At 48.5% G+C, this 27,941-nt stretch overlaps 8 protein-coding genes and 1 non-coding gene across 9 annotated transcripts; 5 read left to right on the top strand and 4 right to left on the bottom strand.

Annotated features, from left to right (window-relative positions):
- The first annotated feature begins 602 nt into the window (after positions 1 to 602).
- F4812DRAFT_408817 (amino acid transporter) lies at positions 603 to 3,355 on the top strand. Its single transcript, XM_047932390.1, has 7 exons — positions 603 to 1,143; positions 1,221 to 1,276; positions 1,333 to 1,504; positions 1,569 to 2,062; positions 2,131 to 2,652; positions 2,732 to 2,812; positions 2,893 to 3,355. The coding sequence occupies exons 1-7, from the start codon at positions 900 to 902 to the stop codon at positions 3,019 to 3,021; spliced, it is 1,698 nt and encodes a 565-aa protein (XP_047794734.1). The 5' UTR covers positions 603 to 899; the 3' UTR covers positions 3,022 to 3,355.
- A 220-nt stretch (positions 3,356 to 3,575) lies between these two features.
- Positions 3,576 to 7,458, bottom strand: F4812DRAFT_464520 (potassium/sodium eff). The gene is made up of 4 exons (XM_047938348.1): positions 6,967 to 7,458; positions 6,627 to 6,892; positions 4,885 to 6,571; positions 3,576 to 4,797 (listed from the first exon to the last, which is right to left on the bottom strand). Exons 1-4 carry the CDS (start codon positions 7,216 to 7,218, stop codon positions 3,667 to 3,669), a joined length of 3,336 nt encoding a protein of 1,111 aa, XP_047794733.1. The 5' UTR covers positions 7,219 to 7,458; the 3' UTR covers positions 3,576 to 3,666.
- A 1,002-nt stretch (positions 7,459 to 8,460) lies between these two features.
- F4812DRAFT_12197 (Cenp-O kinetochore centromere component-domain-containing protein) lies at positions 8,461 to 9,729 on the bottom strand. The gene is made up of 2 exons (XM_047929471.1): positions 9,501 to 9,729; positions 8,461 to 9,435 (listed from the first exon to the last, which is right to left on the bottom strand). Exons 1-2 carry the CDS (start codon positions 9,586 to 9,588, stop codon positions 8,624 to 8,626), a joined length of 900 nt encoding a protein of 299 aa, XP_047794732.1. The 5' UTR covers positions 9,589 to 9,729; the 3' UTR covers positions 8,461 to 8,623.
- Positions 9,730 to 10,220: 491 nt separating this feature from the next.
- Positions 10,221 to 12,187, top strand: F4812DRAFT_12185 (MFS general substrate transporter). Its single transcript, XM_047929470.1, has 2 exons — positions 10,221 to 11,741; positions 11,795 to 12,187. Exons 1-2 carry the CDS (start codon positions 10,363 to 10,365, stop codon positions 12,129 to 12,131), a joined length of 1,716 nt encoding a protein of 571 aa, XP_047794731.1. The 5' UTR covers positions 10,221 to 10,362; the 3' UTR covers positions 12,132 to 12,187.
- Positions 12,188 to 12,817: 630 nt separating this feature from the next.
- F4812DRAFT_454230 (uncharacterized protein) lies at positions 12,818 to 13,519 on the top strand (the record flags this gene model as incomplete). The annotated part of the gene is made up of 1 exon (XM_047936610.1): positions 12,818 to 13,519. One exon carries the CDS (start codon positions 12,818 to 12,820, stop codon positions 13,517 to 13,519), a length of 702 nt encoding a protein of 233 aa, XP_047794730.1.
- A 545-nt stretch (positions 13,520 to 14,064) lies between these two features.
- Positions 14,065 to 14,163, top strand: F4812DRAFT_t16. The gene has a single exon. It is a non-coding gene; the product is annotated as a tRNA-Leu (tRNA).
- A 151-nt stretch (positions 14,164 to 14,314) lies between these two features.
- F4812DRAFT_408808 (pyridoxamine 5'-phosphate oxidase-domain-containing protein) lies at positions 14,315 to 15,613 on the bottom strand. Its single transcript, XM_047932389.1, has one exon. The coding sequence runs from the start codon at positions 15,325 to 15,327 to the stop codon at positions 14,536 to 14,538; it is 792 nt and encodes a 263-aa protein (XP_047794729.1). The 5' UTR covers positions 15,328 to 15,613; the 3' UTR covers positions 14,315 to 14,535.
- Positions 15,614 to 16,298: 685 nt separating this feature from the next.
- On the top strand, positions 16,299 to 16,972 carry F4812DRAFT_454228 (ribosomal protein S30; the record flags this gene model as incomplete). The annotated part of the gene is made up of 4 exons (XM_047936609.1): positions 16,299 to 16,332; positions 16,424 to 16,449; positions 16,777 to 16,881; positions 16,949 to 16,972. The coding sequence occupies 4 exons, from the start codon at positions 16,299 to 16,301 to the stop codon at positions 16,970 to 16,972; spliced, it is 189 nt and encodes a 62-aa protein (XP_047794728.1).
- Positions 16,973 to 17,730: 758 nt separating this feature from the next.
- On the bottom strand, positions 17,731 to 21,349 carry F4812DRAFT_12134 (uncharacterized protein). Its single transcript, XM_047929464.1, has 3 exons — positions 20,697 to 21,349; positions 20,268 to 20,637; positions 17,731 to 20,137 (listed from the first exon to the last, which is right to left on the bottom strand). The coding sequence occupies exons 1-3, from the start codon at positions 21,134 to 21,136 to the stop codon at positions 18,083 to 18,085; spliced, it is 2,865 nt and encodes a 954-aa protein (XP_047794727.1). The 5' UTR covers positions 21,137 to 21,349; the 3' UTR covers positions 17,731 to 18,082.
- Between the last annotated feature and the right edge of the window lie 6,592 nt (positions 21,350 to 27,941).

Genomic DNA, 27,941 nt, shown 5'->3' with positions numbered 1-27,941 from the left:
CCAACTCATGATATGCGTTAACAGGGACCCTCTTTCGCAGGCTTTGGACACAAGATAAGCTTCATCTATTCCGTACTCCTCTACCTGATTATCTTACAAGCCCACACAGCAAGGTCCTCGTGGATGGCTGAGCATACCTCTATTCAACCTTACCTAAATTATAACAAGAGTTATCATCTTACATCAATTGCATTTTAGCCAATCTGAGTATTACTACATAAGTACATGCAGTGCTACTTGAAGAGCTAGGTAGGAGGTAGTTTACATGATCTTGCTCTCGGTCTCTCAATAGGACATATCTACCTATACAACCCCTAGCGCAGATCCTTCTGCCTCTTATCAGCAGGAGAGCAAAGCAAAGCTCTAGTAATATCTCGATTGTGGTTAGACTTGTGCTCGGGTCTCCCGTCGCTGTTGGCGAATAAGCACTGCGATATGCATATCAGCTCCGAAGATCCAGCTCGACTCTCGCTTCTGTACCCCACGAATGATAATGATATGCGGTCAGATAGGCACCGCCAGGGGTAGGTACTCCAACGCCCAGCCAGCCCGGTAGCATGTAGAGATAAAGTAGATAAATCTTTGACTAACTTATCTATCAGGGCCATCGATACAGTAGGGTACCTAACATAAAACATGGATGCCGCCAGCTCTGCGCGACGTCACACATTTCCCTTTCAGCTCGCCTGAAAAGTGGTCTGTCATGGTTCTATTTCCTATTTCTCAACCGTCAATCCAGGCTCGTTGAGCAGGTATAGGCACTCGAATTATTTATCTGGATAATTGCGACCACCTCTTCTATCTCAAGTAGGGAACTTGGCAGCTTATGAAGAACTAGAGGTACGCAACAAACAGATAAAGTCAAGCGGCGATCACTGGTCGCCCTCCTCGACTTCAAAATGGCAGCAAGCGAAGGCAGGCATCCGGTATCACATACCCCGGCGGTGACAACCGTATTCGCCGAGGGGGATATGCCAGACCACATCGCCGAGATGTCAGAGGATGAAGCTGCGCTCGCGGCGCTCGGTTACAAGCAGGAATTTAAGCGCGAATTCTCCGCTTGGACGACTTTCGCTGTGAGCTTCGCTGTGATGGGTCTGTTACCGAGTATTGCTACTACTATGTGGTACGGGCTCGGTTATGGTGAGCTATCTCACACATTATAGCGCTCAGGGATGCGATGCCGCAGAGAATATTGCGCTAACAGGACTGTATGCTAGCGGGGCCTGCGGCGAATACCTGGGGTTGGTTATTATCTGTCTTCTTTATTATATGTGTAAGTGCTTGCTGGATTAATCTTATAACGCAACCGGGGTTGACCTCTTTCGATAGGTTGCCGCTTCGATGGCAGAACTAGCAAGTAGTATGCCAACTTCCGGTGGGCTATATTACGCAGCAGCGGTGCTGGCTGGCCCCAAGTACGGCCCTTTCGCTGCTTGGATAACTGGTTGGAGCAACTGGTTCGTTCAGGTTACGGGGTCACCGAGTGTAGATTATGGATGTGGTAAGTGACGATTCACCACGCTTGTTTCTGGGCTTTGAAAATTGCCATTTTAACTATTATCAAGCTGCCATGATTCTGGCCGCAGCGTCGATAGTGAACCCCGACTATACACCAACAAACTACCAGACATTTCTACTAACCGTATTAATCATGTTGACGCACGCCTGTATCAGCAGCATGCCGACGTTGTGGATTGCAAATTTTAACTCTGTTGGGACAACCATCAACCTCCTCTGTCTTCTCATTACCATTATAATCATCCCCACCGCGACGATGGGTGACCCCAAATTCCAACCGAACGAGTTTGCATGGGGAATCCAAAACAGTACAGACTGGCCTGATGGTGTCGCCGTCTTAATGTCGTTCCTCTCGATTATATGGACGATGTCTGGCTACGACGCTAGCTTCCACCTCTCCGAAGAATGTTCAAACGCAGCCGTCGCCACGCCAAGGTCTATAGTCATGACTGCCGGGTCAGGATCAATTCTCGGTTTTATATTAAACGCTCTCATTGCGTATACGATCAAAGATGTGGCAGAGGTCTTAGAAAGCGATCTGGTAAGGGCCTAGAGGAGCTTATAACATAAGGTTAGTATACTGCTTATACTAAACTATCTTCTATCTAGGGCCAACCGTTCGCCGCATATCTTATCCAAATCCTGCCGCGAAACGTGGCACTAGCCGTCCTTTCTATGACCATCGTATGCGCTTACATGATGGGACAGGGATGTATGGTGGCCGCGTCGCGAGTTTGCTTCGCTTACGCACGAGACGACTGCTTCGGCGTAGTTAGCCGGCCCCTAAAACAAGTCAACCGACACACGTTGACTCCGGTGAATGCAGTTTGGTTCAACACGGCGATCGGGATTCTGTTGCTGCTACTGATTTTCGGAGGAGCAGCTATCGATGCTATTTTCAGCATCGGTGCCATCGCGGCATACGTCGCCTTCACGACGCCGATCTTCCTCAAAATCGTGTTTGTCGGCAACCGCTTCCGGCGCGGGCCCTGGCACCTCGGCCCCTTGAGTTTACCTTCGGGCATCGCCGCCTGCTGTTTCGTCGTGGTTATGCTGCCTATTCTGTGCTTCCCAAGCGCACGGGGCGAGAATTTAACCCCGGAGAACATGAACTGGACTGCGCTTGTTTACGTGAGCTTCGACCCCCGTGGATGGATGGATGGATGGATGGAGAAGAAGCGGAGAAAGAAAAGTGCTAATCTTGAACCAGGGCGCACCGATGGTGTTGATTCTCGTATGGTTTTTCGTGGATGCCCATAAGTGGTTTAAGGGGCCAAAAATCAATATCGAGGTGAGTCCGGCCAACCGAACCCCTTTCCTCTCCCGAATAGATGATTTGTTTCAGCAATCTAATCATATGATAAACGCTAGCATCATATGCTTCATCAAAACCTCCCTCGCGTGGAAGGCATCGAGACACCAGCGGCAAGCGGCATTTCGGGGAGCGGAAAGGATTCGGATATAGAACGGGGTTCGGTCTCAAAGGTACCATCAATTTAACTGGAAGATATAAACCACCTAGGGTAGGTTAGGTACCTTTAGTGGCGATACTTCTTTCAATGTATAGGGACCTTGGTTTAGAATTTAGAATATAAGGACGAATGGGTAGACTCACCTGATCTATTTCCAATTTTATTAGGTACCTACAGTTAACCCTTACTCGAAAGAAGATGATGCTATGTTATTTTCGCACATTTGCATGTTGGAACGATTGTACCCGTACATCGTATTAGCATCCAGACCGAGAAATGAGTCCAGCCCAAGTTTAAAACTTGAATTGAGTGTATATTGGTTTGAAAGAGCGACTATAGAAGTAAATGCTATCCTAGATGCTTGTTGCCTGGCTGCTATAGCAGTAATTGTTTTTGGTAGTACTCTCCACAGAGTCTTCCCCCTATTTTGAATCTGGTAATGCTGGTAATGAATGTGGCAGCTCTCACGACAGAGCCGGGTTTCAAAGTAAACGAGCGACGACGCTGTAAATGTGTCCTTGGCCCTCCCCTTTTTGCTCATATCACCCCCTTTCACGCCCTCCACCTCCCCTCCATCTCCAACTCCATCTTCTCCCACTCCACGCCACCTCACCACCACCATCAACCTCGCCCTCCCATTCTGTATACTTCGGGGTTTCCCACCCCTTCCTAGTCATTGGCGTCCCTCAACACCCGTAAGCTGACCTTCGACCCCCTGACCATTACTACTAATATTATTGCTACTATTATTGTTATGGTCATCATCATCACCGCTGCTGCCCGGCGAGAAATCGAGGTACTCCGCGAACGCGCGCTGCTCGACGTCCATGTCCCTCCAGGCCATCGCGGGGCCCCTCTTGGAGAAAGCCACGCGCCGGAAGTACACGCGCTTGGCCCACTTCCAGCTCTCGACGCCGGCGAAGAACAGGCCCGAGCCGACGAACACGACGGCCCACTCCCACGAGATGCCGACGTGCTTGAAGACCACCGTGTTCAGCCCCGGGATGTACAGCGTGGGGAAGAGCGTCGCGAACCCGATCACGATCGCCCAGAACAGGAACCGGTTTCGGCTGATGTCCCGCGCCCACCTTACGATGATAGCGATAGGTTTGTTGGGGCTGTCAGACTGGGACTCGGATTCGGACTCGGACCGGATCGAGAAGAAAGACCGTCGACGATCGACCATCTCCCAAGCGAGGAACAGCGCAAACCAGGTAAGACACGCGAACGTCGTCGCGCGAGCGCGGTACACCGCGTCGCAGCCATCGCCATATTCCTCGTTACACCCGCTGCCCAGGGACCCGCCGCCAAAGCGGTACACAACCAACACGAAGCTCGCGAGGCACAGCGCGGCGATCCACAGGCCGTACACGAGCATGTCGACCAAGAACTCGGCATCGAAAATGCCCGTCTGCAGGCTCTGCGGGGGCCGCGTCATGATGTCCTTCACCGCGCGCTCGAAGCCGAGCCCCATGTCGGGCATGCCGGAGGTGACCATGATGATCCAGACGATCTCGACGGGGGCGAGCGGGAACACGGAGAGGCCGCGCTCGTCCTTGAACGCGAGCCCCGCGAGCAGGGTGCCCGCCTGCGCGATGTTCTCCGCCAGCACGTGCAGCACGAACTTCTGGATGTTGTCGAAGATGCGCCGGCCTTCCTCGATCGCGGCTACGATGCTCGCGAAGTTGTCGTCCGAGAGAACGACGTCCGAGGCTTCCTTCGCTACATCGCTGCCCGCCAGACCCATTGCGATGCCGACGTCTGCTCGGCGCAGCGAGGGGGAGTCGTTTACGCCGTCGCCGGTCTATATCATACCATATTGAATTAGTTCAAATTCCACAATATTATACGTATCTAATTAAGTCGTTGTGCGCGTTTTATGGGGACTTACCATTGCGCAGAACTTCTTGCGTCTGTGCAACGCCTCGATCATACGGACTTTAGTGTTCGGTGCGCACCGTGCGATAACCAACGGCAGAACGGGAAGACTATCGACTTGATCATCCGTCAATGAGTCAAATTGGCTAGCCGTCATGACCATGGCGTGTGCGACGTCTGCTCTAACGCGCTCCATACGGCTGGGCAGTATGCCGACCTCGAGTGCGATGGCCTTTGCCGTCTCGGGGTGGTCTCCGGTCAGCATGTGCACGGAGATGCCCGCCTCGTGGCAGCTGCGGACGGCGGTGGCGGACTCGGGGCGCGGGGGGTCGTATAGGCCGATCAAGCCGCGGAACACGAGGTTGGACTCGACGTCGGCGCGGTCGACCTCGTCGCCCTTCTCGAGGTGGTCCTTGAAGGACTTGCTCGCGAGCGCGAGGACGCGCAGCCCCGTGCTGGCGAGGGCTTCCATGTTCTTGAGGACGTTGGCGCGGAATTCCTCGTCGATCTCGACCGTAGTCTCGCCGCCGTCGTCCTCCTTGCAGTACCTCGTGCAGATGGCGACGACCCGCTCGACGGCCCCCTTGGTAAGCGCGAAGAGCTGCCCCGTGGGGATGTTCCGGAACACGACGGACATGCGCTTGATGTCGGAGTCGAAGGGCAGCTCGGCGACCTGGCTCCATTCCGCATTTTCGCCCTGCGTAAGCTTGAGCCGGTTCCAGTCGAAGCGCGAAGCGAAAACCTGGATTGCTATCTCGGTCGGGTCACCCCGTGCGGTCCATACGCCATCTCTCGGGGAGACGGTGGCTAGATTGGCGAGCGAAGCAACACGTAAAAAGTCGGGCAATGCTTGCTTGCTATTCTCCAGGAATTGATAAGGGTGTTCGGCCATGCTAGTCTCGCGTCCGTCCTTTTCAAAGTCGATTTGCCATGGCTGATGCGTATTGAGCGATATCGTACCAGTCGTAGGATTAAAGGGCTCCGAAGACGTTTCAACGGTATAAGTACCGATAGCGGGAATCCATGCTCGTCTCGCTACCATCTTGCCTTGAGTCAAAGTTCCGGTTTTGTCAGAGCAAATATCGGTGACCGCTCCCAGGGCTTCCAAAGACTTGAGATTTCGTACTATGACGTTTCGCTCCACCATACGCTTTGTTCCGGCGGCCATGGTAATGGTTAGAACGACGACCAGAGAGGCGGGGATCATCGACAAGCCAGTAGCAACCGCATAGATGATGACTTCTTGTTGGGGCACGAATTTGTTAGCCGCAAGGACAATGATAGCGCACACGATAGCGATGCCGAAAAGGAGGATTGCCAACTTGGATAATTTCTGTTGGAGTGGTGTTCCTACATTAACCCCTAGGAAGCGGCCGATGGCGTCTGTGAGAGTCAAGGTATAGGCCTCTAAGTAACGGTGAGGTTTTGCGGAACCGTCAGCATTTCGTTTGACGGGACGGATCTTGGAGTCCTTCTGTCGAATCGCCGCAGCAATAGCACCAATCTCAGTGTAAGTGCCCGTAGCAAAGACTATGCCTTTGGCTCGGCCCTTTGTCACCGTTGAAGAGCTAAACGCGACATTCAGTCGGTCTCCAGGTCCTGTGTCATCATCAAATGTGGAATTTTCGTCCTTGCGAACTGGCAACGACTCTCCAGTTAAGAGTGCTTCGTCAGTTTCGAAGTTGACAGCCTCGATAATCCTAAGTTTTAGGTCAGTGACAACTATGAGGGCGGCCTCCTCTAATGCTGACATACCGGAGATCAGCTGGTATAGTATCACCAGTCTTGATTTCAACTAGATCACCCACAACAACTTCAGGAGTAGGGACAATCTTAGTATCCCCATCGCGTACGACGTTGGCTGTGGGCGAGCTGAGAGAACGAAGAGAGTCCATTGTCTTTTCAGCAGAATACTCTTGGAAGAACCCAACAATGACATTAAGGAGAATGACAGCAGTAATAACAGCGCCTTCAATATAAGACTTAATACCATAACTAACAGCCATTGCCAGTATAAGCACCTTGGAAAAACTCAGCACTAACAACACTCAATCCAGAACAGAAAAAAACGTTACAAGTTTGTTATTATGCATACCATAGTCATCGCGTTTGCAATCTGCGCTACAATAATTTTCCATGCGGAAACACCTTCAGAATCACCCAACTCATTCCTCCCGAGTTCTTCTAGTCGTTGCTTTGCTACATTGCTTGACAAGCCATGAACACTATCAGAGCTCAATTCAAGAATGAGTTGCTCGCAAGTCAACGCATGAGCCGGTCGGGATAGGGGCTTATTGGACTGTCCTGAGACAGGATTTCCAGAGAAATTACCATCCTTTTCTGCCATGATAGACAGTGAGGTATGAAAGTAATGCTTAACAAAGGTTCGAGTTTTTCTACGCAATATCTTAAGACGTAGTAGAGTGGGAAGTATGGGAACGGTTGACTTTTAGGAGCAGTTGAAAAAAATAAACAAGACGAGACAAAGCAAGATGCTCAAAATTTTTATCACTTGTTGGCCAAGAAATTCCAAGGTGTTAAACTGCAGCTAAATTCGCCTCTCAGCAACATAACCTACGTGAGGTATACTAGGATGATGAGATGAGCACAAGCTCCCTGTAACCGAGAAAAGTCTAAAAGTTAGGCTAGCCTCTACAGATAAAGTAGTAAATAGGTAGGCCACTCTCAGAGTCATGGATTTGTAAGAGATGCTCTTGGCTTCGAGGGGAGGATAAAAAATCCGTGGAGAGCGTTAGATATGGTATGACATCCGGATTCGATATTGGACAAGGACGCCGTATCCGTGACTAGGAATTGGTAGGACGGCCATGGGGTATAGGTCATTAACCCACTGTTTTCTGCGCTATGGGCCGTGGGATTTCCGGCGTCTGGATGAACCAAGACTAGAATACGGCCAAGCCCAACTAACGGCGTATGCGATCATGGCCAAGACGTGTGTGGAATTTATCAAATGCAATAGTTTAGACCGCTTCTCGAATAGAAATTGCTGCTTAATACACGTGTTCTCGATCTTGACTTCGTGCGCCGTTATATCCGTTCCTAGAGAATTCGGGACGGAAATCCAGTGACATAGAGATGCTGTATACTTCTATGATTACGTCGCATTGGGTTTGAACGATAGAGCTTGGCGTAAAGTGCGGGAATCAACTTATATGTTGTATTAAAACTAAGTAGGCCCTATGTAAGTGTAGCAGTACTGCCAACATCCACCAAGAAGTCCTGAATGGTACTAACCTCTCTCAAGTTAGGATGAGGCTATCGTAGTATACCTGAATATAATACCCCCTTCCAGAACACGTAGATATTGAGGAAGGTCAAGTGCCAAGAGCCGTGCCAAGATAAGCGTTCGGCGCCCCCAATCTTGGCAGTCGTACGCATCGCACCTAAGGATCTTTGCTAGGCACATTCTCTAGCTGTTGAGTTTCGTCTTCACATTGAGAGGCTTGTTAATGTGGCGTTATTTCTAGGTTGACAATACCGCTTTAGAAACTAATTGATTTGTAGAGATATATGGAATATTGTTTCGCGATAAAGTCGTCGTCCTAGGATTGGTATAGCTTAATGCGTCTAAACACAGGACGAAATTATCGCAACTGGTGATATTCGGGTTCTTCGTTACCTAGGTACGCTTGATACTGGGTTCGTAATGTCCATTATCTATCAGCAGGTAAGGTATAGATGACCCATTCGATTTGGGAGTTTGTTGCCTTCTTCTTGGTCCTGCGCTGGGGTCAAGCGCCTTCAAGCTGCTTGACGACATCTTCGACTCTGAGGCTTCCGCCAAGAAATTGTCTCATAGTCTCTCGGTCCTGTCCATCCTCGCCTTGTACAACCATCTTTATGATGTCGCCATCATCATCCATTACCAGGCGTCCTGAACGCCCGTCGCTCCATTCGACACGGATCTGCTTCGCTTGGGCATCTGCCGCACTAATGTCGGTGATTGGAACCTCCAGTTCTTTAGCCTTCCCCTTCTTATTCTCTAAGCCTGCCATGCTCCGTAGGTCCCCGATAACAGCCGTACGGTTGTGATAACGGACCAACTCCCGCCTTAACGTCCGCACAAAGCTTGATAAAGCCTGCCTTTTTGGTGTGTCACTGCCGTCATCCTTTGCTGCCGGTGGAGGTAGATACCGAGCTGCCAGGCCAGAAAGAGGTATGCACTGGGGAACGGTATGCCGGTGAATGCGCAGAAACTCAGAATTTGGGTAAGGCCGGTTCAGCATGACATAGTAAGGTCGAAGGAACCGGGACTTGGACATGACTTCGAATCGCAAACCCAAAACATTACCACCATCCACGGCGTTAGGATCCGGGTCGCGTACTTTAAAGGTGGTGATAGAAGCACACGTTCTATAAAGACATTGCTGCTTGTGAGCGTTCTGCTCGTCAGCTTTTGCTAACAGCTCCTGTAACCTAGAGCTATCATTTTGCTTTTCAGAACCTGATCTCTTCGCAGCATCAGCCTTCAGTAGCTGAAGCGTCGAGTCTGACGTTATCAGGGTAGCAGTTTGTAACTTGAGATCTCGTTTTAACGATTCAACTAGAAGATATTAGCACTGGCTTCATATATCGTAGACGGTAGACCGATGATCTTTGGATAGTTACCTTGAGCTCTGAGCGTTGCAATCTCATTATCCAACTTTTCTGCAATAGATAGGTCTTGCGATTGTGGCTCCTCGGAAGACATCGTCATTTATATATGAGATTGAATATTATGCTGTTATTGTTGATTTGATTGTTGATTGATGATTGATTGATTTGATAATCGGGTGAAGACGCGACGACGCGTATTAGTGGTACGTAAATGTAAGTGAGAATTGCGATAAGATAAGAAGGGAAGTGGGGAGATCTAGATTAGGTAGATTGAGGTGGGCATTTCAGGCTGTCCTGGACTTCTAGTGTTATGTTGTTATGACTGGCATGATTAGTCATTGGCTTTACTTTTCTTTTCCACTCCATTGGGTCAAAGCTGAGAGCTTCAGCTTCATTTGGACACGTCCACATATTTCTCTGCATCCGTGCTCCAAGACCATTTAGCCATCATGGACTAAACGAGGAACAATTCTATCTGGGGTTTTGGAACCTTCTCAACTTCCACCATCATCTTTCTAACCACTCGTTACTCCTCTTATTTTTTATTTCATCTCAAGGTCCACTTTACCACGTTCCAGCGCGATTCTAAAAGAAAAAGCCACGGTTTCTATTTTATTTTCCCTTCTTGACTTTATCGAACAGACCAGACGCTTTCCACAAATCATATGCGAGAACCATATAATTAACATATTTACACAAATCTAACGACACTTGTATTATTACTGCTACTGTTACTACCACTACCACTATTACCCATTTACCGTCCATTGGTGCCACCGGAGAGATTTGAGACAAGAACACAAACATCAGCTTTAAAAGCAACGCAACGCAACGCAACATAACATCTACACTGCCCCCGCGCTAAAGTTTACGAATGGGTGTCGAAACTCGACGGTCGAAATCTCAAAAACGAGATAAGCTATCAGTCTCGACGAGTGGCCGCGCGAATGGTCCCTCGAACGGCGACATGAACAATATGGAGCTGCGGCGCAAGGCTGCCGCACCGCAAGAGTCAAGCCAGGTTACGGCAAACCTCATAGGACGCGAATCGTTCTCCCTCGACGACAACATTCCGAAAACCCCCTCCGTGAACAACCATGGATTCTGGGAACTTCCTTTGCAGGATCAGAGGAATTTTATGCTGCTCGTGTTGCTATATTTCTTACAAGGCGTCCCTATGGGTCTCGCGAGTGGATCGGTACCCTTCTTACTTAAAGAACATCTCTCATTTGGAGAGATTGGTGTCTTTAGCTTGGCATCGTATCCATACTCGCTAAAACTGTTCTGGAGCCCGATAGTAGATGCGGTATGGAGTCCTAAAGTTGGAAGGAGAAAAAGCTGGATTCTTCCAATCCAGTTGATATCTGGGTTTAGTATGTTATATCTCGGGTCTATGATCGAGGATTTAATGGCCACGACGGGTAAACCAGGCGGACCGAGCATCTGGAATTTCACGGGGTGGTGGTTCTTTCTCGTCTTCATGTGCGCAACTCAGGATATCGCTGTTGATGGGTGGGCGCTTACTTTGCTTACACCGGGAAATGTTTCTTACGCTTCGACGGCGCAGACGGTCGGTCTAACAGCCGGCCAATTCCTATCATACACCGTCTTCCTAGCCTTTAATTCTAGCGATTTTGCCAATCGCTACTTCCGCTCCGTTCCTTCGGATGAGGGCCTTCTAAGCCTGGGAGGTTACTTGACCTTCTGGGGTTGGGCCTACATTGCAATCACTATCGGACTTGCGCTTCTCAAGAAGGAAGAAAAGACAAAGAACGAGGATGGTATTTGGGATGTTTACAAGATCATGTGGGATGTCTTGAAATTACGGAATATCCAGACCATAATCATTGTCCATCTCATTTCAAAGATCGGATTTCAAGCCAACGATGCGGTGACAAACCTCAAGTTACTAGAGAAAGGATTTGGCAAAGAAAACCTGGCCTTGACTGTCCTTATCGACTTTCCTTTCGAGATAGGCCTAGGCTATTATGCTGGCAAGTGGTCTCAGGAATATACACCTATGCGCCTCTGGTGCTGGGGCTTCGTGGGTCGTCTGATCGCCGCTATCTTCGCTCAGATCACTGTTAGTATTTTCCCAGCTGGTGGTGTCCAGCCTTGGTATCTTCTTCTCGTCATTGGCGAGCACGTTTTTTCGACGTTTACTTCAACCATCATGTTCGTTGCTGTTTCCGCATTCCACGCTCGGGTTGCCGATCCCGTAATCGGCGGAACTTATATGACTTTGCTTGCCACGTAAGTATTATTTCCCATATATTTAGTCAGCCTTAACTAACATTGCATTGCAGAGTTTCCAATCTAGGTGGTACATTCCCGAGATATTTTGTCTTACGCCTGGTAGATACCTTCACGCAAGCTACGTGCTACCCCCCAACGGAGAAGCTAGACAGCTCAACACTCAGGGGGCCGCTCGTAACACAGGAGTTCTCCTGCGCTGTTCAAGCTGAAAGGGAACGATGCGAGCACGGCGGTGGTGCTTGCGAAATCCTACACGATGGGTTTTATATTGTAAACGTCATCTGCGTTATCGTAGGGGTGTTGACGTTCGCTCTGTACATTAGGAAGAGAGTTTTGGTATTGCAAAGTCTACCACTGAGGGCGTGGAGGTTAGCTGGATCTCGATAGAGAGAAGTATTGACGTGTAGTGTACATGTATTATATGAATATGAATACCTACCTAGGTACCTAGGTAGGTAGTAAATAGAAACATTACCAAGGATAGATACATTAGGAGCCGTCATCTTAGATTGCCATGGGATATGGGCGCATTCACACTTGAGTTGAACATGGGACTTACCATCATCCAGTAGCTAGAGAATAAGATTCTTGGGTGAATATTCCCTAATTTGGGTTTAAAGAAGTCTTTGATTGGCCAGACTGTGGCTTGCGCCTTTACCAGGTACAAGTCAATGGCAATAATAGAATGATCAGCGAACACAACGAAGCTGTCTACCAAAGGCTAGGTACTTGTCAATTGTCTATCCAGCGTCTACACAATGCTGGTCCAACCTTACAATAATGCAGTTCGTTCCTTTCAACATTGTTCACTAACGAACAATGATCTTGATATGTAGGTGCGCTGCCCTCAGGGGCGCCAAGCTACTCACCAATATGAAGACATTGTTTGGCTGGAGTTCAGTATATATTCCAAGTTAATCAATAGATCTGGTTCCCTTCTCGGTTGTCAATCAGCCCAAGCCTTCAAATACATCATAACCCTACCTAAGATACCTTAGGTACCTCCTATATACTTTTCTACGAATAATATTTTTTTTTCTCGAGACACTATAAACAGACCTCAGCGTTTCACCATGGCAGGTCCCGACTTCGATCTAACCTCGATCCATGTAACCCTGCCCAGGGTGTGCGAGTACTGCCACGCGTCGGTGGTCGACGAGCCGCTCCCCGACATCGTGCTGATGTTCTACAGCCCGCAGGAGTTCTACGACGAGGAGCACCGCGACGTGGAGTACATCTGCACGCGGTGCCAGCTGTCGGACCAGGCGGGGGTGTACGACGCGCTGCGGGCGGTGTACGACGCGCGGGAGGACATGTTCACGACGGCGATGTTCGAGGGGCTCATCAACGACCTGCACGTGTCGGGGGCGCTCGCGGAGCCCCGGCCCTGGCGCGACCTGCAGCCGATCGTGTGGAAGTGGCGGTACCGCATCCGCTTCGGCGTGCTGTTCCAGCAGGTCGAGCTCGTGCTCAACACCGACTGGGCCGTGACCTACTTCCGGAGCGTCGCCGAGGCCGCCTTCAAGGCCGTCGACCACACCATGTTCGGAACCAACGACCCGCGCTCCGACGACGCCGCCCTCAGGCAGGCTGTCGACGGCGTTCGCCAGTCCATGATCGACTCCGTCCACGGCCCCGAGGGCTTGGAGTCCATCTTTAAGTATCTGGAAGAGCTGCTCCAGGCCCACGGCTACGACACCCAGATAAGCCCGCCCGAGCAGGTGTACGTCCCGCGGGATGCGGATGGTGAGGATGGTCAACCCGAGGCGACCTAAGTCCTAAGATTATTAGATATGTCCAGTTTTTTAGAGTTTTTTTTTCTTTGCCTGGGGATCCAACGGTGCTTTCTCATAAGTATTTCCAAAATCCCCTATTCAGGCTAACTTCAGACGACAGAGCAGGTTGAATCATAAGTAAAACGTAGCATAATTACCTCGAAGTAGGTAAGTTGCTCATTGTTTATGGGCTGTAATATCTAGTTCTACCGTTTCCCTAGTTTTTCTTTCTGTTATCGGAAAGGTACATCTACCTAGTCGAAAACATGTGGGAGTTAGAAGTAGGTAGGTGTTTGATACAATAGATCTAACTATACAAACTTACAAAAAGTCTTTGAACAAAAGTAAAATTTTCACTGTAACTATGTCTCTTTGGTTATTATCTTCACTAAACTATACTTTTATTTGATACCTACCTCCTAGTGTATATATAACAGGTAGTTTCATGCATAGACCATTGCTAGACGAACAGATAGACAGACAGACACTCAGACAGCTTCTAGCAGTAGTAATACTTGAGGCAATTTAGTATGCCAGAACATCACGGCAAGATGGCCGAGTTGGTTATGGCGTGAGGTTAAGGTCACCTTAATTCCTACATCCTCATGGAGCAATCCGCGTGGGTTCAAGTCCCACTCTTGTCAAGACAATTTTTTTTCTTTCTTTCTGCGGTGGCTTTCCGGCGTTTTACTATATATTTTTTGTGCTAGTAGTGACACTAACTAGTATCCGCCCATTTATAGAGACACCCTCTTAGTTTATATATATACGATCTCATGCTATCATCCACAACTATATTGTTAACGGTATAATTATTATTTGTTATTTACTTCCAAGTACATACATATGAGTATAGATGTGTGACATCATACTGCCAACTTCTTATCAACAATTTAAGCCGTATCCTAAATCAATCGTCTCTAAACGAAACGAACATGATAGCCGAATAATATTGGATAATATGGAAACCAGAGGCTCTGCAGGCGTAATTTCAAATAGGTATGAGCAACCGGCGCTCAAAGGTCTGAAATACTCCATTCATCCCAGCCCTTCTTCTCGCCAGGTAATCTCACACTTTCCCACTCCTTCCGAGTGACATTCTTCCACTCCTCGACGGGGATCCAGCCGATATAGGCTCTGTCGCCGAAGCCGCCGACCCAGTAGATCTGGGTAACGACGAGCCTCACGAACTCGGACTCGTGTATCTTATTCCCAGGGAGCCAGTACTTGCTGTCGGGATGCGTGTCTATGAAGCACGACGACAGCGCCTTCGCATCGGCCGCGTCGATCTTCTCGATGTAGCCCAGCAGGCTGTAGCGCGGGAGATTGACGGCGCTATACGGCACTCTATCCTTGGCGTCGTCCGCGTCGCGCCCGAACACCCAGTCGAAGAAGGTGGATTTGATACGCTTGTCCGGCGGATAAGGAGGGGTCCATTGCTGAGCCAGACTGATATTGGAGCCGCTTTCCACGTTTCTGAAGGTGGTCCCGATCTTGATAGCTAGGAAGGTAGGGTTGCCCTCCTCCTCGCAATCCGCCACGTACTCCATCAGCCCGAGAGGCACGCCGCCGAGGCCATCCGGCTGGCGGCCGCGGGACGAGTCTGGGAAGACGGTGGAGAGGGTGCCGAGCGGAGTGAGAGCTAGAATGCGCCGACCGAGCACGGCGGACTCGTACGAAGTAGGGATCCGATAATCCGATTCCGAAGCGGGAGGGTTGCTGAGGATGTAGTGCGGCTCCGGGGAAGATTCCGCTACGCAGGAGCGCGCGGCTACAGAAAGGAAGGGTAAGCTACGTAGGAACCTCATGGCGACACGGGGGAGGGGGTGTAAGTGCGTAGGGCCGTGCGGATACCTTCGGCAAGAAGGGGTAAGATGTCAGAGCGTAGGAAAGAAGAATAAGCTTCCAGAATTTTAATTTTAAATCTCTAAGTTTTACAAGATAGGAGTTTTAGGGGAGAAATTACCTTCTAGTACTGCCCGTCTCATCAAACGAGACGAAGATGAAGACGAAGACGAAGGCCGGTGACCGGTCCTGAGGTTAAACAATCCCATGTGAAATGATACGTCAAGTGGGTCTCTCTCATCATGCGGGCCTTGGGTCTGGGGCTTGCCTTAATGGGATTAGTCACTTGAACTTGAGCACGTCCAAAAGGATACCAGGGACCAGATACGTATCAAGGGTTATGGGTATAAGTGATGTAAGAAATAAATATCAATATATTGCTTATTGTAGAATCAAAGGAAATACCTATTAGGATGTGTTGATATATTAACTATATATAACTGCTAAAATACGTTGATTATTGTGAAGAGTGTTTTGAACTAAACTAAAACTCAAGTAAGAAGTTGTGAAAGAAAAGATGATACATGTCTGTACAGACTCACTCCCGTCCTGGCAGGGGTATACGAAGAGTTTAGGTAGCCCCACTAGATTCTACGCACCGATAAACACCCGCAGAAGTCCTTGCCTTATCTGCCTTATCCGTGATTATGCAATAAACTCTGATGCGGGGGTTCCGAAGATGCAAGCTAAAGCATTGTCACATGACCAGGGTTTACTTAGCCCTTTTCGGAAATTTTGACGAAGGCCAGTCCCTGTTTGGTGTGACTCAATGTTGGAATCCCAAACCCTCACAACATCCTTCTGAGCGCCAAGACTCGCGAATTCATCAGCAGAAAACAGCAGAAAAACCCACCCAACATCCGACCCCATTTCTCCCACTTTCTCTGTCAACTTCATCGACTTCGTAACAGTCTAACAACAGCAATCTTTCAAGATGGGAAAAGTTCACGGATCTCTCGCTCGTGCCGGTACGTTATATCGATTGAAATCCTGATGCAAATATTATTATGATGTTGATGATGATTTAAAAATGGAAATTCGCTGACAATATCCTTACAGGTAAGGTCAAGTCTCAGACCCCTAAGGTTAGTTCATCCAACATTTCGAAAATTCCATCCTCGCGATTAAGGAGCGCGCGCACAACTTGAATCATCATCTGCATCGTCGACTACGAACAATCATGCGAATACTCAGCATCCCGCGAACTCGAAACGTAAATCGTCAATGCACAATTCGCCACTTGCTTTGTCGAACATACTTAACCTCAGCCGAGCCTTCCGACAACAACATACAACATACAATTACCTACCATATTCAACGCGCGCTTCCTCTATCGAATGCAATGCACATCAACTTTGGACTTGATCATCAAAGATAAAAGTGACATAGGAAACTGACAACATGAAAAATAGGTCGAGAAGCAAGAGAAGGCCAAGACCCCTAAGGGCCGCGCCAAGAAGAGACTCACATACACCCGCCGTTTCGTCAACGTCACCTTGACCGGTGGCAAGCGAAAGGTGAGCATCTTTCCGGAAAACACAAAATCAGATGCATCTCCGGATTCCGCAACTAACCCCTCGGCAGATGAACCCCAACCCTGGCGCATAAGCGCATCGCAGCGCCAACCCACTTGAGAGCAGCCGGTGTCATATCCGCGGGGAGGAATTCGGAAGGCAATGGACGGGCCAGACCCCTACCTCAAGCCCTTGACAGCGTCTAGCTCTGAGCCTCCGCCTCTTTTTTTGCGTATGACAGATAAAAACAAGAAAAGCAAAATAATCCTGCTCTATTATTGATCGGAAAACAAAAAAAAGTGAAATGGGATGAAACGGAGGTTACGGATGCGATATTACGGATTTGCATCTTTCGTTTAGGGAGTCATAGGGCAATCATCATCGTTCTGACTTTTTAGTCTCGGGGGTCATTAACCCAACCCCCCCACAGGCCCTCTTCGTCTGTACTTAAAGCAGGTATCGCCTGGAAAGGCTGAAATACACATACAGGGGATAGTAATTTTTTTTTCTCTTTGCAGCACATGATGTTGTTACTAGGTGTGATTGTGATTGTACGTACGTACGTACGTAATTATGGGGAAATACGTCAATTAAGCAGAGCAAACACTGTTCTATTAACTACCTCTACCCACCTAGTAAGCTACCTGGGTATCTGTAACGAGTTTATCCCACGAAATTAATATGGTAATCTGGCTCCGTTGTAACGAAAATTGCTCTATCTATACCATGGAAGTTAACCTCTCTAATACCCCAAGCATAGAGGGTTGACTTGGGAGGCCAACAGCTTCTTGTAGCTCGTTTGAGTTCCTTGCTCGCACTTTTATGTACACCTGCACTTGACCTGATAAGAATAGAGAGAAAGCTGTAAAGTCATAGTCATATTGACGCTAAGGGATACATAGGCGACCACAGCCACGATGTTTCAGTTCACGCCTACCTAGTTGTCATTCAAGTACGTACAGGCCTTAATATTGACATTAATGATCATAAACTTATTGCTACAGTGCTTCTCCTCTAGCTAGACCGCCTGTAGGGGTATTGGGGTTGTTAGGACGGAGCCATAGCTTATCGCTAGTTCCCCGGCCAGTAAATAATATACTAGGTACTCCTATATCCTAGGTACTATTCAAGTATAAGAGACCGCGCTCACAAAAAACAAACTCCCTCATAGGACACAACACTAAGCAGGTAGGTAGCCAAGTCTTTATAGACTCATGGTTAACCACTCCCATTCCTGAGGGCCGTTTCCAGACCCGGTATTCATTGCACCGCTGGAACTCCCAGCCATTCCGGCCATGCCGTGTCCCATCATCGGTCTTTGAGACATACCAAAACCATTAGCAAGACCTAGGTTTCCTGGGTTGGGCATCCCGGTGAGTCCATTGGAAGAACTACCGGAACGAGCTGCTTCGTTCGAGCCAGTCGAATTCTCGGGGCTATCAACATCCATACCGTTCGATGACTCGTTCGGTCCAGCACTCCTGCTGCTTCGGCGCTGGCGTTTAGAGGAGCCATTGGCGCCGATGTTTCGCGGGAGTGAGGCGGCACCTGGTCCTGGAGCATTCTTCGGTGGAGCTGCTGCAATTGGAACGACACCTTTGCCGCCCACTGCGCCCGTAGCAGAACCCGCATAGCTAGTCGGGGTACTTCCTGCTGTGTTACCACCGGAACCGCCAGCGCCGCTTGCAGGGCTTTCGCCCTCATTAACGCTGCCGGCTCTGTTGATCGCCGATGGTGGCGTAGTTACCTGCGTTGTGGTGTTCGTAGCAGAGATAGCTAACGTCGAGTTCTTCCGGGAAGCGGGCCCAGAGGCAGTTCCTGACGCGTTGCCCGTACTCTTCTTAGATCTCGTGCTCGTTCCGCCGACGGGGAGACTCGCGCCAGATCCACGATTACGCTTCTTAATAACGTCAGTCTTTAGACTTAGAGGCCTCACGACTCCGTGAAGCTTCAAAAATAGGCCGCATGCGTTACACAGAGGCTGGCCTTCTGGGTTTCGACGCCACAGCGGTGTGGTTTGTGTAAAACAGTTAGTACAGGTAGTGGGTGCATTTCCATCTCCCTGTCCTCCTGCGGCAGCTTGCAGGTTGCTCGTGGAGCCGTGTTTGGAACCAGGTGGGGAAGTAGGTCGACTGGGTGCCACGGAAGAGAAGCCCGAGACAGTACCTGACACGTCTGCTGGCGGAGAATTCGGGTTTGATTGAGCCAATTTGTCGAAAGGATTCCCACGACCAGCCATGCTAGCGTTTGGCGTCGAGGCGGTACGAGGTATCTTCTGACGCCTCTCGTTGGCCAATCGAAACGATTGCGCCCGCGGTATGTTAGCTTGGTCGTCCCAGTCACCCGGCTCTAAATAATCTGTTGTCGTGCCCCCGATAGTGACTTGCTTTCGAGGCGGCCCACCAGGATAACGGGCTGCTTGGGTGCTGAACTGTCCAGGTAGAGAAGCATCCCATCCCATGGAATTTTGAGTCCCTACATCCATCCCCGATTCATGTTCAGGCGAAAACTGCATGCCCATGTTGCGGTCAGCAAACGCACCACCCTCCTCATCTTCGTTATCGGAATCGGCCCCGAAGTTAAACATAGTTTCAGGCGCCATGCCCACGCCAGGTGAACGGACTGGGTTGTCTGACTGAAAGACCTGGCTCGGATCAACATGACCAAAGTTAAGGGTTTGCGTGTACGAAGCAGAAGAATCTGCTCCGGTGGTGGTTGGTGGAAACATCGAGTTACCGGTATGTTGATGCATGAATTGTTGGTTGACCTGACCCCTCATGGACCCCGCCGGTCCTGGGCGGAAGTTTGGTGCTCTTTGATGACGCATATCGATGGAACCAAAAAACAAATTCTCATTTTCTACCAGAGGATGTGGTGTAGAAACAGCCGATTGATATGCAGATCCCGGCGGGGAATAGTAGTCGGCGCTACTCACCGAGTTTGTCGCAACACCGTGGTGATTGTAGAAGTTAGAAAAGGTACCATGAGGAACCATTGGGGATGACGACGGGGAGAATGAAAATCCCTGCTGGAAGGGCCCTGCTGAAGTAATGATAGGGTCGTTCTCCATGGAAAAAGTGTCAAGAGGAAAGGGGACGCTTGGATGATGAGGTGCATGGGCGTTGCTGTTTGTATGAGAGTTGTCCAACGAGTATTCGTGAAGATCAGAGTCGGCATCCAACTCGTGAGAGACATAATTAGTGCTGCTCAGAGCCGAGACGTGAGGGGAAAAATTAGCAGGGCGCTTCAAGTTTCGAGTCTACCACAGTATCATTAGCTTTTCACATCTATTTGTCGCATAATCATGGTAAACCAAGGAGAAAAGTAAAGGGGTTAGAAATTATGTCTTGTTCTAATATAACAATCAAAGACGCCTCGGCTTTACTCACTCGTCTCTCGTCAATGCTGGTTTTTCGATGGTGTCGAGTGACGTAGGCAAACTCATCCTGATTTCTCTGGTGAGCGGGAACGGGAACCGACTGGGGAACGAAGAGCTGTGAAGGGGCTTTGCGAGATTTGATAGGGATAGCAGCGGATGAAGCGTGAGCCAGCTTTTCTGTCTCTTGTTTGTTTATGTCCGGCGAAGGCGTTGCTGCAAACCCGGACGGGGTAGCAACATTGTCAGAAAATATAAAATCGTCAATATTCATGGGATCCGTATGTATTACGCTCTGGTCTGAAGTCTTTCGAAGTTGTGCGATACCACTTGGGGCATTGGTAACATTTACGGCGTTGCCAATCTCACGAGAAGCGGTGCGGCTGTGAAGATAGTTAGAATCATGATGCGCCTATACGACATTAAGTAACAACCAACATACCGAGCATCTTCCTGTCGTGTTTTCTGTAGGGTTAAGTGCATCATACGCCACGTTAAATTTTCCATGCGCTCCTGGTTAGGCAAGCTCTGTTTCGTGTTGCGAAAGAACTTCCAAACTTGGGTTGCGAGCGGGTCGTTTCGCTGCAATTGCTTCAAACTCTCGTCGTCTTCGCATACGCCATTCTGAAAACTAGGGAAAACCGAGGGTTGCAGAAAATCGATCCATGACGTGTCTGCATCTGATTTTGTAAAATCCAAGTTAAGCTCGTGTATGCGCAAGTCACCAGGACTGTTCTCGACTGTCTTCTTACTTGTCTGGGCCAATTTGGCGGTGGACTCAAAAGGTCTTCGTGGGAAGCGAAAGTCATGCTCTGTCGTTGTGGGATTCATAGCTGTGGAGGGACTCGAAGTCGCTATTGGAGATATTGTGCTAGTAACCATGTCGTAGAGTGGATGAGAACAGCGAAGAAAAAGAAAGTCGAGTCGAGGACTTTACTTTTTTTTGGTATGTTCATACGGGGTTGTTGGAGAAAAGCGATTTCGTACGTATTACGGATCACCTTTCAAGTTTCCCCACGTTCTACTATGTAAGGTTTGGGCTGACAGCCCAGTTCCTTCACAGGCCGAACACTATGTTCCAAGTTTACGTCCCGGGTCCTACCGCTTGAGAGGGATAGAGAAGAGCGAGCTTGCAAATCCACCCGGGATAAAATGGAAAACCGTAGCAGTCCAGCGCTAAACGTGTAAGTCGAAGGCGTAGGTAATTAATTGGGGTATTTTGTTTTCGGTTTTCTCTCCCTTCCTCATTAGTTTGCTCGGTTTCTCTTTCAGTCGGAAAAGTTGGAAGTGTAATGTATGGTAACTTCTTGGTCGGGGTTTGCGAAGGTTTTGTGGAGGGTAGAGAAGTGGTAGTAAAGGCGACGACTACCAGCAGATCAAAGAAAACGATAACAATTACAATAGTAACTCGGGCAGTTCATAGTCGCATTGTGGATTGGATGGTCACTCATCAGGCAGTTTGGTTCGGCTTTGCCTTAGGTGACATGGGGTGTGGGTGCACCCTTAGACTTTGTAATGGAGGTGGATGCAAATGCAAATGCAGATGCTGGTAATTCTTTGAATAAAGTAGTAGAACAAGTAGTGTATGTAAATGAATAACCTGGTGGAAGCAGCAGGATGGGCAGAACAGGTACTATGTAGGGTCTGGGTTTCTTCTTTTTTTTTTTTTTTTTTTTTTTTTTTTTCCTTTCTTCTGGCAGTACCATTCGCAGTACTACTAATTAAGAGCACAGCAAGAGTTGCAGCAGAAGCTACTTGGGCTAGACTAGGCTTGGAATGATTCCGGTGCTAGCATCCATGGGACCCGGCGATCCACGGTTCCAGTGACCCCAGTTAAGCAACGAGTGCTTCTGCGGCTTAGGATTGTTAGTGTTGACTTGCCTCCGCACATAAAGACCCTATATAAGCTCTATGCAGCCGAAGCGAGTTTCTGGGCGAGGGGTGGATCTACACCGAAATTAAAGTGAAAAGACTCGAGAGAGAAAAGAGGTTTCGGCCAGTGGTGGGGGGTGGTTTAATAAATTGGAAATTGATTTTTTACTATTTCGAGTCTTACATTTGATAATTCTTTCCTGTGGTTGCTTAATTACGATAGCTATAATAATGGTTATACTCGCTCTCTTTGTGAGGATTAAACGTGGGGTGGTTATTGGGGTTCCTGGTCCGAGAGTTTTATTATTGTATTGTAGGTTGTATTGTAGAATTGAAGAAAAGTCTGGATTTTAGGCGACGACTTGAGAAACAATTGTCGAGTTACATGCAAGCATTGATAGAGGTAGAGGTACCTTAGGTACCTTAGGTTAGGTACCTGTGGAATCGGGAAGCTTGCCCAGGTTGCCCAGGTTGTTATTACCCAGGTTATGCAGCAAGGTTAGGCCATTACATGGTACCTAAGTGTACTATAATGGATCGGGCAGTAGGGTACCAATGAGCTACCCTACCCAGGTACAGTACGTAGATGCCGGATGTTTAAGTAGTGTTCCAAGGTCGTACTTGGCTGCTTGGGCATACCCATGGTGTACTAACTTACCTGGTACAACTTCGGACGTATTCAAAGAAAAGTACCTAACAAGAGACAAATAACCAAGTTGGTATTATCTTAGGGCTTTACTTCTCTACTTTAATAATCCTGAGCGAGGTTAGGTAAATATATTAATTGTTAATATTAAACAGATCCGAAGTGGGCGTAGCTAAATAAATTACCCGTACGTATAGGACTGCCCGTTACATGACATGCATACCTAAGTAGGTACTTTAGTAGTTAAATAAAAATATACATTTAGTTAAGGAATAGTCAATAGGTATAAGTGTATATAGGGAAAAGAAACAGGCAAAGTTGAAAGAGAATTTATGACTTTATGATTTATATGTCGCTAATTCTTGAAAAAAAGAGAAGCGAGGGAAAAAATAAAAATAAAACTAAAACGTCTTGGATTTACTTACCAAGGGTATTTCATTCCGTTGTGCTAGGTACATTTTACCTAATGAATGTTATTGTACATCTAAGCAGCTGCAGTCCTATGTCAGGTAAGTTAGGTACTCACCCGTACTAAATACTTCCGGCCTTCGCTTTCCTCCAGCTTGCGACCGCTGCCCCTCTTTCATCGTTCATTGTCCAACTGCAAAACTCTGCAGCATCCCTCGAGTGAAACTAGGTACCTAGCATGTTAGCCATGTTAAGCCATATTACCTAGTATGTCAGTATGTTGGTACGTGAGCATTGTGCACACAGTGACAAAATATCCGATACGGCTCAACCACCAGCTTCGATGTAGCCCACACCCCATCCATCTACCATACATGATACGATCAATACCTACATCGGAAGTATTATGTATGGGGTGTATCTGCTTTGGTTAAGTGACTAGCCAACCCGGCGATGCTAAAAGATGTCAGGTACGTCAACACCCTGAGATGAAAATGTAAGATTAGTTAGTTCTACTATAGTAGTCGAGTCTTTGGTGACTTCAAGCTGCGTCGACGTTGTGGCGCTAGAAAGATAAGGCAAGGATAGTCTTTGTCCTGATCGTGATATATGGTGAGAGTATCGTCCGGATCGTCCAATCTAGCGTCGACTTGTGGAGTGGCGGGAAAGGAACACACGCCGCCCTGGTGCTAATTAGACTCATTAGACCCATTAGACTTGAATTGAAGCGTCATATGCTTTTGGCGGCTCACATATTCTTTTAAGAATACACCCTAGAGAACAACACTACTCGGACCTTACATTTGGGCTACCTAGTATCGACGCTATGCTCACTTGGTAAGGAGTCTTTATGGGTCTCGGGAAAACCCGGCAAGAAGACCCTCTCCTCTGCTCCTACGAACGGCTTAAACCCTTAGGTAGAGAACCAAGAGGGAACTCGAGCGCCATACAATAGCAGCCATACCTGTATTTCACAAAGCAAAAAGCCATGGGGATGGGGATGGGGATAGGGATAGCAACTCTTGTCTCACATAGTACTCCTACCTATGCGCGGCTAGTCAAGCTGGAGCTCCGAAGCCGCAATTGAGAAGCTCATTTCTAAAAGCGTACTGTCATCTATTGATGATGTTGGCTTTGTCCATTAATAATTATAGGGAGGGTAGCTTGAAAGGTGTCTCGTTTTCCAATTCGACGGCAAAGAACTGTGCATGAGGTTGTGTCACCAGCCTCAGGATGACCAAGCAGCATAAACGGGCGCCAATTGACTGTCAAATGTATTCATTTAACCTAGCGGGCTCTTCGAGCTACATCAAAGCTACTATGTACATGGCAGCATGGGCAGTTCTAGACGTTCTAACTTTTAAGTGACCGCTAGGTTGAACATTTCGAAGGCCCGCCGCGGGATGTATTACAACAACGTCGCCTTTAAAGGGACACGGCTCGTCATCCTGTCGAGAAGCGAGAGTTTGACCGAGGTGGGGGTTCCCAATAGTTGATAGCTCACACGGTAAAAGATGAGAAGATCAATCACATGGACAGCATGAAAACCCCCTTCATTTTTGCCTCCGCGATACCTGGAAGGGTCCTAGTTAAAAAGAGGAAAAAATCCTTCGCCGGTGTCTATGTGAAACGGAAGATTTCTGGCACCAAACTGAACAGCAGCCTATACTATGGTCCGATGTGTAGTCGGGATCGGGACCTTAAGAGAGGGGATTGATTTTACAAGACAATCCAGAACCGGCCAGCGAGTTCCGATGTCGAAGGGACCTAGGCCAGTCACAGCATCGAGCTCGCACCCTCGACGGTATTTTGCAGATGTGGGAAAGGGTTCGCAACGGATGAGAGCTGTGCTCACTTGTTCACTGCTCTGTACCGCCAAAGTAAAAGGTACGCGGGACGCGCAATGCGTCCAAGCCAAGGGTTACATCTGGGTAGTCGAGAAAACAAGGGTCACTAGTCGTACATGGACCAGATGAACGAACCCCCACACTTTTGTACGAGCCCTCAGCTACCTGTCTGCCCGTGTAGAGATGTCGCAAGACAACCTGTTAAGCAAGGGCCCAGCCCACGGGCCATCTAAAACTCCACCCAAGCCTTTCTCTCACCAAGTGTGGGAGACAGCAAACGAAGACCGTGGCTAATGGATCATCTAAAGCTGACAAGCTCATAGCAATATGGATATACTAGCCACCAGGGCTTTAATAGCCGTCCGCTACTATAATGTATTGTACGTGGTTGAATCACGAACTCCACCAGAACAGCAGCACTGTCCACTTATTCTATTTTTGGTCAATAGATCTCGTATGAACCTGCGTGTATATCATAGCCATATCCAATGCCCTACTGGTACTCTGTCCGCTTTTTCTTTTCTGTCCTTTTTTTTCTTCTAATTTTGATGCTGTGTATGCTTGTTGAATAAACGGCCGACTGAACAATAAATTCAGCCTCACAAGTTTCTTACCTATTACTCAAGTCTTCTCACGCGAAGCCTCTTTGGAGATGACCCCGGCTCCCCGCTGTTTGAAACAATAATGACGAAACCGCCCGTTGGCTCGCTAGCATTATTGCATGGCTAAACCCTTCAGTGAAGCCGCCAAGGTCCAACGGTCACTTTCCGTTCGCGTGGTAGTGGGCCGGGGCCCCCCCTCAGTTGATCGTTAGCTGCATTGGTGAAATGTTCGGCCGTCACCTGAAGAGGAGGCTGGTAGGGTAGCCAGTCATCATCTCAGATCGGACTCGAAATCTTCAGCGTTGCAAGACCAAGACGCAGATCGTCGCCTTCTGTTGCGCAGCAGCAGAAACTTGGGAACCCGCGACGTTCGTAAGTGAATTAAATTCCTACCGTAATATACATATGCATACAAGCTTCTCATTTCTAGAATCGGGGATATGTGAGCTGCCGTGTCTATACCCCTGTCCAGAAGCCCAACGGTAAAGTCGAGATGCTACCTCGTACAAATTGAGGGACTGGAACTTTGTCACATGTCAGATCCTCGAAATGAACAGACCTACATAGCACTAAAGCACCCTTCCCCTACATCGCCGGTGTAAGTGAGATGGGACCATAAATATAGCGTCTACCTACTACAACGAGCCGTCGCATATCCATATTAATATCTCTAACCTAACATAAAGTCTACCTAACTCAATGTCACTCATCATTTGACAACTCGGCTGCGTCTACTATGTAGAATCATACATGTTCGTTACAACAGAAGTTTTCGATGTCGGCTTCTCACTTATTTCCCCATTCAATCCCCAATTCTAATAAGAGGTAGGTAGTAGTTATGGTATAGTACCTTAGGTAGTGGCAGCAGTAGCAGTAGTAGTATAGTAGTATAGTACCTACCTAGGTAGTATACCAGCATTTCTCTCTCTCCCAATAGGCAACCGTCGTAACTTACAAATTCGGGGTCGCCACATTCGTCGTAGCGCCATGTCGCGGAGTACCTCAAGGAGCAATTAGTCCAGACATGCCTGACATGCCCTGCATTTCGTAAGTTCGTGAACTCGGCCAGGACCCTGAAAACCCGGTGGAGTGGGTCGACAGTCCAAAATAGCCTCAATTGCTAGTGACGGCTTCGTTCCCAGGGGGGAGGGGAAGCCTTATCAGTTACGCGCAGTAGGTAGGTATGCTATGTATAACACACCTGATGTAATCAAAATCGATTCCACTGGTTCTCGTGCCAGGCCAAGAGCCGGTTGTTGCCGCAAAGGTATACTGAGTTTATACGGACCTTGTCTAACCCTGGAACTCTCGGTCGCACTACCGAAATAGGCCGTGGTGATATGTCCAAGAGATGTCACCTAAGGTGACGAGCATGATGACCTTGCTTTTAACTAAGCTTTATTACTTATACCCAGCTGTAAAAATACATAGGTCGCATCCTGAACAGAGTCTAGTCTTACCGAGCTGGTGGTTTCTTTCCAAGCTCAGGGATGGGGTGTACGAATACATACAATAATAATATGTAAGATGTAGGCCCATGGGGGAAAATAGTGCCAGTTGAGAAAGACCGAGTGCTTACCACCAATCAAGGCTCTGCGTGACAAAACTACTACTATTACCACTACCGCCACCACCAACAAGTTTGCTGCTGTTGCTGCTACTGCTGCTGGCGCGTTATAGCCACTTACCAGAATCCAGGCTCCTCGATGTTCTCAGTGGTACTAAATCAACGGCCCATCATCAATCCGGAATTTAGTATTTCTTTCGGGCTTTTGGTCGTCCTCGGCCTCACCCTCCTCCCCGGATTTAGCATCTCCTGAGTCCGATCCGAGGACCTAGGTAATCCAGCACAAACACACCACAAAGAAATGCCCCTCCCCGCTCTCTCCCCTTTTCCCCCGCGGTTACACCCAAAGGGACCCAAAGGGATCCAAAGGGAAAAAAGTTTAAAAAAAATCGATGGCCGACTTGGGATGGTATTCTCAAGAGGCAAAAACGACAAAAAAGTAAAAAACGAGCATGAGATCCGGTTTTTTTTTTCTGAACGGTCTAGAACTGGTTAGGGCTCCGTTACCAATTCCCTCGATGCAAGCAGAACAGGCATCTTGTAATATTTGACCGAGACGGATAGGTAGGTAGACGTAAAAAGGGTCTGGAAACCACGTGAGAATGTATCTTTTCTTCCAGGTTTTTTTTTTCTTTTCCAATTTTCCGTTTTGCCTTCTCTTGAATTTGGGGGGGGGGGGCGGGGGGGGGGGGGGGGGGGGGGGGGGGGGGGGGGGGGGGGGGGGGGGGGGGGGGGGGGGGGGGGC

This window comes from Daldinia caldariorum (assembly GCF_022478825.1).
Source record: "Daldinia caldariorum strain CBS 122874 unplaced genomic scaffold F4812scaffold_1, whole genome shotgun sequence".
Taxonomy (NCBI): domain Eukaryota; kingdom Fungi; phylum Ascomycota; class Sordariomycetes; order Xylariales; family Hypoxylaceae; genus Daldinia; species Daldinia caldariorum.
Note: the sequence above shows the minus strand (reverse complement) of the source record. Positions and strands in the feature narration are given on the sequence as shown.